The 10,055-nt window shown below is 38.2% G+C and overlaps 1 protein-coding gene across 2 annotated transcripts in view; it reads right to left on the bottom strand.

The window, feature by feature from the left end:
• Positions 1 to 823: 823 nt before the first annotated feature.
• Positions 824 to 10,055, bottom strand: part of ACVR2B (activin A receptor type 2B) — a 104,924-nt gene continuing 95,692 nt past the window's right edge. For both annotated transcript variants that reach the window (XM_068175205.1, XM_068175214.1), the window contains exon 11: positions 824 to 9,957. In XM_068175205.1, coding sequence (XP_068031306.1) covers positions 9,763 to 9,957 — 195 coding nt within the window. In that variant the 3' untranslated portion in view covers positions 824 to 9,762. The remainder of the gene's footprint in view (positions 9,958 to 10,055) is intronic.

Raw genomic sequence — 10,055 nt, 5'->3', positions numbered from 1 at the left:
GAAAAACAAAAGGATCAGTTTAGCAATGGAAAACACCAGAATATGAGGATTTCATGGCCACACCATCACTTTACTGCAGGCAGCTTTCCTGGAGAGGTCTGGCCATGCTTCAGCGTGCGGATGAGGGCATCGTCATTCCTCATGTGAGGATTACAGACCTCAGAGTGGTGCCATGAGTACAGGGAACTCAGGCTTTTTTTAGAAATTTTAATTTTTTTCCTGGTTAAGTTCCCCTGCCTTTGGTTTCTGGCAGTTGCAGCTACATTGCTGGACTGTCTTGATACAGCTTCACATGCACATATTGCCGTGTGTGAACAGTCCTTTGCTAGGACTGATAAGCAGCGTTACCACAGTGCTACAAGAGGCAACACACTCAAAAGGGAAACGAAATAATAATAATAATTATTATTATAATTATAATAATAATAGGACAGAGGTTGCCCAGAGATGTTATGGATGTCCCATCTCTGGAAGTGTTCAAGGCTAGGTTGGATGGGGCTTGGAGCAACCTGGTCTAGTGGAAGGCGTCCCTTAGCAGGGGAGTTGGAACTGGATGATCTTTAAAGTCTCTTCCAACCCAAACCATTCTATGATTCTGTGAATTTGAGATAACTCCCACTTCTCTTTGGAACTGTTTGCAAGTGATGGGTAGTGGAGGCAGGCATCAGCAATGCCTCTGCAGGGACTTTTTAGGGATTTTTGGTAGCAGAAATGCCGTTGAATCATTAAAAACACTCATCTACAAAGAAGGAAATCCTCCAGCTAGATGCCAAAGACAATAAAATGACAGTGAGTTTTAATGTCACACCAACGAGGGAAACAGTTATTTGTAATTTACTGTTTATTTTCATATACAAAAAGATAAACTTGAAATAGTTCTTTCTAGGTTTTTTTCCTCCCATCTGTTGGGGTGTAGCTGCTTCACACAGGGCAAATACTACATTCATACTGGTTTATTCGGACACCCAGTGCAAAGCTGAAGCAGCGAAACTCCAACTTGGCAGATCTAATTTCAAACTTGAGACTCTTTCTAAAATACCACAGTAAAAAGGAACAAAGATCCACTGCAAATTCATGAACTATGATACAATGTTCTTTCCAAAATGTCTTCATTTCATAACTGCAATACAATGGATGTCTGCATTAGGCCATTTTATACATACATTTTATATATGTATACTTCTGCAGAATATATATATATATAAAATGTACATATATAAAAATCAGCACACTTCAATCCAAAAGGGGTTACAGCAACGAGCTTAACTCTCTATACTTTTTCTTTAACAGGATACTTTAGTATAACTTTTGTTAACTCAGTAGTACAAGCTATCTCTGTTCTACATTTTTATAGCTACAAGAGTGAAATATAACCTACAACATTTACATTTCACATATCTTGGTATACAAACAGTACTTAGTGAATTTGAGCCAAGGACCAAAAGACTCTTTAAAAATTATTTCACCATCTGATAGAGCTTCCTGTAATTTACACTCAGCCTATTCTGCAATCTTCTAAATCATTTAATCTCATAGTTTGAGTTTAAATCCATTCCAACTGGAAATCCTGGAGAAACAGGTTACTGCAAACTCTTATGTATACTCTATATATACAAGTTAAGTAACACAGCGTAATAAGACTTAGCTATTTGTCCTAAAACTGATATACACATATTTCACTACGCTAGACAAGTCTTAGGATTTTATTTTCTTTCTTTAAATAAAGCACAAATTTAGAAGTAGTTGGTAAAACTTACAATAGGATGGTTATAAAATGACAAATGGTTAGGGTGAGATTTCTTCCTGCTGGTGCCAAAACATTTTCTTGTGAGTTTTTGTACTATGCTGTGTTGTTTAACTGTATGCATCTAATGTTACATGCAGAAAGCTCTTTCCACAAGAATTGACATCAAACTGTACTTAAGTCAACTTTACAGTACAAAATTTGTCAAACTTAAGGACGAATGTGAAAATATTAACAGGTGAAAGATCAGGCTTTCAACTCTATCATGAGGATCATGCAGAATTCATAAGCAGATAATTTGAACAGATTGACAATGGCATTGTGCAGGCTTATGGCATAGAATTGAGGCCAAAAATGTTACTTAGTTTGCAGTAACCACCTCCTTCAATCCTCACCCACTACGAGATTGATTTTTGCATCATAGTTATTCCATTGGAAGGCCAGCAGCATTGCAAAATACCTCCTCCAGGGAGATTTTAGTACTTTGATTTACCAGAGATAATAATCATCAAGCATCAATAGCCATAGAAACATTAGGCAGTCAAGAAAAAAAAAAGGGGGAAAGGGAAATAGCGTGTTCTCTTTCTTTAGTAACAGTAAATTAATTACTATCCATTCATTAGCAGTAATTAAATAAATTACTAGCAATGGTAAATTCATTAGTATTTGGAAAGCTACAGGAAAGCTACTTTGCTGTCCAAGTAAAATACAGACTAATGTTGTAGCAACTACATGGATACATTTTTTAAAAAAACAGACATTTGGGAGGGCAACACATCAAATAAAGTAAAATGGTAATTTTAAAAATGGTCCAACTTTTATTTTTCCCCAAAAAATATAGCCTGAACATAATTCTCTTCAGCAAAGTACCATTAAGAAGTTGCTGTAGTTGAAGGTCTGATTTTATGAGTTGGTTCTTGGGAGTAGGCATTTGGAAAAGGAAAGGGCCAGACAGGTTCTAGGTCTTGCCAACATATTTTTTGTTATCCACAAAGTTGCTAAGTCCACTTTCCAAAGCTATGAGATGCTCCAATCCCCTCCTCCTCTGTCATGGCTGCATTTTTGGTTTTGATTGTTTTTTGGAATTTATTTTGGTGTTCTAACAGATGTGGCAATGCAGAGATGCCAGTGACTACTGAATTAGGATTTTAATTGACTAGAATGGTTACTGGTTAAACTTCAGTTCCTCAAAACACTGGAAAATTGAATGAAGTATGGCCTTACTTTTCACAAAAACAGAAGCAATGGAATTTTCCTAGAACATGTTTGTTTTGCAATACCAACCTTATTGGAATGTTATAAACTGAGTTTTTGTTTATTTTAACAACTGGAAAGACTAAGACTTCTGCTTCAAAATGGGCCAAAAATGCAGAAGTGGTGTTTTAGTCACATCATCTGCCCCATTAAAATACTGAAAGAAAAGGATAATAAAGGAAGCACATTTCAGAAAATACTTTTTCTTTGTAGATACCCAGCACAATGCCATTATAGAGCTTCAGAAAAGCCCTTTTGGTTCCGATGTTGGAATACAAAGTAAGTTTTGTTTTTTTCCTTCAGTCCTTGGGGATCACTTTTCATTTACATATACATATCATATATATACATGTATATATCTATATGATACATATATATAAACACCTATATAGAGCAAGGTTCCTGTTTGTGTATGTTACAATATTGTAGTATCAAGGCGAATCCAGATAGCAACACTGTTTAACATGAGGTTTGAGGTAATTGGTTCTTGAAATACCTGGATCACAGACTGCATCCAGAAATGACAGCTGGGCAATGAAAAGTGTGTTTTTTCAGACAGAGATAAAAAAATAACACTAGTAAAAGAAAAAGAAAGCTTACAGCAGTTGCTTTTACATGGAAAAATAAAGGCACAACAGAATAGCATTACATTTCAGAACAGCTGGATGGACATAACACAAGTATGATCTCTTTCTGTGGAAGTGTCCTGACAAAAAGCATTGCTGCTTACTCCATAGGCTACTACTTCAGTCAGGGAACTGAGTGTCACCCTAAAACAAGTGATGAAAAAGGAAGTCCCATGTAAATAAGGGACCAGGTGTGCTTAGAAAGTGTTCCAGGAACACACACGTACACACTCATGGTCACACAGGATTGGATGGAAACTCTCCTGGTTTCCACAGGGCTAGGACTTCACCAGAACCCAGCTGAGGGACTTGGTAATTGCAGGAGTCTGCTTGAATTAGTGAGCACTAATTGCAAAAGGCACACTGTCAAACCAGCTCCAAGGCCGTGCCATGTGTTGTTTGGTTGAAAGCTTTTTTCAGTACCTCTCACCCACTGACACTGTATTATCATGGCTGAGAGGACTAAAAAGACTGGAGTGAATTTTAAGTCCAATGGAAAATTAGGTTACACCCCCTGGCACACCACCCCCCCCCCCCCCTTTTTTTTTCATTAATACTTTTAGAATACCTTGGATTGCTTACACAAATTTGGGAAGCTCTTTCTCTTAGTAGGACTTTGGACATGGCAGTGCTCCTTTTCTTTAGTGCCTCCGACACAGACTATTAAATCTGATTTTGGGAACACAGAGCACATAGCTGTGTGTTCTGGTGAAGCCTTATTAGTTGTGTCACTTCCGAGAGAAGGAATTTCTAGGAACTGGTTTTATCAGGATTCCACTGGCAACAGCTCCTTACAGATCATATTGTCAGTGCAGCAGACAGAGCTGCTATGAGCAGATACGGCAGCGAGCGAGATCAGCCCGGCTATTTGGCCTCGGTAAATTCTTTACACCCTGACTTCACAACTCACTGCAGCACCACAGCATATGCCAAAAGACACACTGCCCACACATGGCTACTCGCATGAACACGTGAAAAACTCCTCCCAGGTTAACTGAAGATGGCCATAGAAAAGCAATAAGCATCTTTAGCAGAAGGGATGTGACATGCAAGATAACCTAAACATATACTCAGTGCTCTCCTCAAAGCATGTCCAAGTACATCCAAACTTGCTCCTCAAACTGTTTTCAGGCTACACTTGTTCTATCCTCTAGACTTTGATGTAGTGCACACTTAATTTAAACATTATATATATATTTCTTTATTTATTTGCTGTGCATACACAGACCTTTCTCCCTTTTCCCTGCAGAAACATATTAGACATTACAAAAATAATTTGTGGTATAAAAGAATTCTCACACAATGTAGAATTTTTGTTTGTATATGTAACTAAAATATATATATATATATATATATATTTCCAAAAGTAAAAAAGTCAAAATGTCCTTATTTTCCTCTATTATATAGTCTATTTTATTTACAATGTTTCCAAACAATATCCTGTATGTAAAAGTGACAAAAGTTTGTGGGACGCTTCCTGCTTAGCAACTTCCCAAGCGGAGTGTGGCTTGAAGAGGACTGCAACAACAGCACTGTCGCACCTTATCACCCAGCACCTTCCTCTGCAGTACAAGTTCCTTCCATGCTAAGTGAAACCAGACCTTTTCCCTGCAAAACAGGGCAAGCTCTGACACTGCCTAGGAAGTCGTACAACAGGAATAAAACGTTTCAGTGCTGTGATGTGATGTCAAGGGGGATCAGGATTCCTAACAGCCAGGCCTGACCCAGCCAGCCTGGAAATGTCTGTTTCCACTGAAACTACTGACTTCAAGTGGGAACAGCAGGGAGTCAGGAGACCCAAGGAAAACGCAGGGGAGTTGCTGGGGGGCACTCACAGACCTTCTCTTCAAAACAAAGACCTCTGCACTTCCATAGGTGTAACTGTCTAGCACATAAAGATATTCTGTAAGAGAATTTCAGCTGAAGAACGAGGCAGAATAAAAAGCGGGTTACTTGTGTCTTAAATAGAGATTTCTTAATGATCAGGACCAGCTAAAATCCTTAATCATAACGAAAAGGCCTGGTAGTACTTAACTGATGGTTAGGCTGGTTTATAGCCATCTCTTATAAAATGCACGTATATTTCAATATAAGCCATACACAATTTCCAGCCTTGCTGTATTAATGCAATTTCATCAGGAAGTCACAGATCTACCATCTCAAAAAAAAAAAACACCCCAGTTTTAGTTCCTGTGGTATTTCCAGTTTAAAAATGTGAAGTCAAATTTTCTGCACCTAGGAAACCAGCCCAGCCAGTGCAATAAATTCATAAAAGGGTGTTCCACCAGAGAGATAGGAAATCCTGGCTCCTAAAGTCAAGGAGAATTTTTACTCAGGATATTCAGTGTTAATATTCACCTAAGAACTTCCATATGAGAGAGGGAGGTGATCAATAACATTCTCCAGCCAAATTTTTGAAGAGCTGCTTCCTCTAAGTCTGAATGGGAAGTGAAATTCAGCGCTTGGGAAGTAACATAAGAGGTGTTGTCACCGTCTTATTCAAGGGAGTGTTAAAAGGAAAAGAGCTGCAGTTGCTTATGACAGCTACACCTATGGATATGCCCAATTCCTGACTTAGAAAAAGGCTCTGCAGTACCAAACAGAACTAAAATCATGTTGTCAATGAGAGTTCAAATGGATTAGAGGTGAGGAAACAACTTGCTTGACAGCTCAACTGTTGAAAGACCAACAAGTTAATCAGAGCTTGTCTTTGTTAGCAAAATAAATAAATACCAATTTAAAAAACAGCTTTATCCAAATTGGTACCCATTAAAAGTTCAGGATTTCCTTCTATGCTGCAATAGCAAGACACACGTACCTACATACATATAAAACTTGTTAGCACACACCCAATTTGGAAATTCTTTTTCCAATCAGTTTCTGAGTCCTGCTGACAAGATGATCTATAAGGAACCATTACACCAGGAAGATGTAACACTTTACAGTCAACATTTGGTCAAGGTTTGTACGGTCGTGCAGTTCCCCGCAGTAAGGTAAGCTACATGTGAGAATTTGTGTTTATGCTTTCTCAAAAGAGAAGATTTCAGACACTGTTTAATAGGCTATTAAAATAATATGGCACTTTCAATAAATACTTTAAAGCTTCTTAAAGAAATCAGGATAAAAAAGCAACTGCTGTAATGAGCCTGTTTTAGCTATAATGCGTAATGCTGAAGGAAAAAAATCCAGAAGAGCAAACAGATATTAACAGTTAAAAGACAGTACAGCTTTTTTTCTTTCTGCAGCAATAGGAACTGGCTCCCGTTCCCGGGGAAAAGGGAGCAAGCCCACCTCAAAACAAGTATTCACTCAGTCTTAAATTAACTGCTCTACGCTCCACCCCAACCCTTACATCACTTCACTTCTAAGACATAGTCACATTTTCATATAAATCTCAGTGCAGAAATGTATTAAACATGAAAAATACTGATCCTGCAAACATTTACAACCACACTTAACATTAAGTGAGTGCCTAATGTCATGACACCAGAAGAGCTACCTACACCCTCAATGCTAAGCATAGGTATGTTGCAGCATCAGGCCCAAAGGTGCCAGTGGCCACCAGGGACATTGGCTGGGTCAAAATGGTATCGTTCTGTCTGGTTTTGTCAAGGTTTTCTCAACAGAAGCACATCAAGAAACAGAAACTTTCAAACCTACACACGGAAACACAGTTACATGTGTGTACACACTAATATGCAATATACATTCAGTAACTTGAAAGAATAGGTTAAGACTTTATTCAGATAGACAAATTAAGGCAATTCTCTTAATGTCTCTTCAAGATAAAGGACCATGTCCTCATTTGTGACCTCTAGGTTTTAAAGCTATACTTTTCAAGAAATATATTTCAATTTTTTTAATATTTTCTCCAATTAGCAGTTTCGTTTGCTTAATAAATTATATCTGTGCAAGGGTGCACACGGATAATTTGGCAGTGGCGACAAGTCCAATTCATTTATATATAATACAGACTTTTTACATTTCCATTACAGGGTGATTAGTTTAGGACTGCATTTTGGCTTAACGCAAAGAAAAATTTAGAAGATCTGGCCATCCAATGGACATAACTTTGTCAGTCTAGCAAGACACAGAATTCATGTTATAGTCAAAGTAAAAAAAAAGAAAAAAAATTAAAAAGAAAAGAAAAAAAAAAAAAAAGATGTACTGTCCTTTCACTAAAACAGACCAAACAAAAAAACAAAACAAAAAAAAACACAGAATGGAAACAGCCTTCACAAATAAGAGTGAATAATGCCCAGGTACCTTATATAGGCAGTTATTCCACAACTGTATACAGTTATTTACAATGGTGCTTTATTAAACAAAACAACAAAAAAATGGTAGCACTTCCTAAAAGATTTTGGAACTTTTTTTCTTTTTTTAATTTTTTTAAAACTCCCTTGTCATAAAAGCCAACTTACATTAAAATATACTTACTACAAGACAACACAACTAACAAAATATATAATAAAACTCATACAAGTAGAAAATTCTGAGGTATTTCTGGTTTGAGGTGGTCTGTGGTCATGAAGTTTTTAATTTTTTTTCAGTTTAAACCTCGGAAGCCACGTAACGTGTGTGTGTGTGTATGTTTTGTGTTTGGTTTTTTTTTTAAGTTTTTTCTTTTTTTAAACATTGCATGTTTTGCAAATTAAAAAAATATTTCAATGTTGAATCAGCAGCATTAGGAACATTCACTGACTAGAGCGAGTTTATGGCATAATAAGAGTAACGGTATTTTCAAATATGCACCACTTTAAGACAAAAGAGTTTCATCACAGAGTAAGGAGAAAGCAGCGTCAAAGAAACCAGTGGGAGAGGTGCTGTGGGAATCACTGCTGCTGAGCTGCCTCAGCTCCCTGCAGCCAGGCAGCTCTCAGGCTGCTCAGATGCTACAGGAGCCAGCTGCCACCATTTACTCCCCCAGTCCCAAATTAATGAAGAAAAAAAATGTATATATCCAAGTTTTCACCCTTTTCCTCTTTCCACTGTCTGCACCATTAGCTTGGACTGAAAGATAATCAACCCAAGGCCAAATTTTCTCAGCTGACTCACACTTAAAATGAGATGCAAAAATTTTCTCATCTTCCAGTATTTTACCAAAGTGCTTCTGAAATCACACTTCCCCACCTGTCCTGATGACATTGAAAGCATCCTTCCAACTACTACTTGGAAATGAAAAATAAAAATTTTAGTCCTGCTTTGTTCTTTTACCACCCAACCCCAGACTCTGGAGGAAGAAACAAGTGCCTGTCTTCCAACCACTGCCCCTTTAACTCCGCTTTCTCCATACGCTGCGGCCGTAAATACTCTGCCCAGAAATGTCCTTTCCCTCCTCTAATGGTTACCTGAGAAGTAGCTCCATAGCAAATGATGTTTCCCCAAATGCTGCCAAGTCCAACGTCACTCTCCCCACCCCTATTCTACTCTCCCCCCTTCAATTATACCATCAAGAATTAACATTCTCTGCCCAGTTACTTTTTTTTTCCCATGTTACAATGACACCCGTTAGATCCGTAAAAGACACATCTGCTGTTTTTTTCTGAAGCTCACTTCCAAAAAAAAAATTAAAAAAAAAAAAAAAAAAAAAGAAACTGAACCCAAAACCAACATGGGGAAAAAATGTTTTTGAGGAAGGTGTGTTCTTTACATAACAGTCTTAAGTTTCCTCCACAGTTTGCAGCATTGCGTTTTCGAAGGTGGTAGGTGGTTTTCCTTTATGTCACAGATGCTCCGCTCAGAAGACAAACTGATAAAGAGAAACCCGGAAAACTGAATAAAATAAAAACAACTGAAGTGAGTTTGTTGAGGTTCTGAGGTACCTGCACCTTTTCTGCATTCAATAGTCGGCACCTGAATGCTTGCTGAAATGTCCATTTTTTTAATACAGTAGAGCAATGTGCTGGTAAAATTGATCCAATCCAAAAAAATAACAATAATAATAATAATAACAATAATAATAAAAAGTCAAGATAAAATAGCAGCTGCATTCATGGGTTTGTTGAATTTTTGTGATTTTGTTTTTTTTGTACTTTTTTTTTCCTTTAAACTCTTTTCCTTGTTGTTTTCTTTTTTTGTTTGTTTCTTTTAAATCCGCTGAGTCTGGAAAGACAAAAGCGAACCAGGACCCAGGACTCAGATACTAGACTCTTTGGGTGGCAAGTCCACGTTGGTGACGGACGTCACGATGGAGACGAGGCAGTCCGAGGTAGTGCCGTTGACGGATTTGCGGATCTGCGCGATGCGCTCCTCGACGCAGCCGGCCGAGAGCCGCGCCTCCGCGTCGTGGTCCCAGCACTCTTCGATGGTCACGCAGAGCTGCGCCAGGCCCTGCGGACAGCAACGGCGAGAAAACACCTTCAGCAACGTCGCCTGCCCTGGGGGATGCTGTCAGAGCCCCAGCCACTGAAAATTTAAAACTTTCTAGA

This window comes from Anomalospiza imberbis, chromosome 1, assembly GCF_031753505.1.
Source record: "Anomalospiza imberbis isolate Cuckoo-Finch-1a 21T00152 chromosome 1, ASM3175350v1, whole genome shotgun sequence".
Lineage (NCBI taxonomy): Eukaryota > Metazoa > Chordata > Aves > Passeriformes > Viduidae > Anomalospiza > Anomalospiza imberbis.
This window is presented reverse-complemented; position numbering and strand designations above follow the sequence as displayed.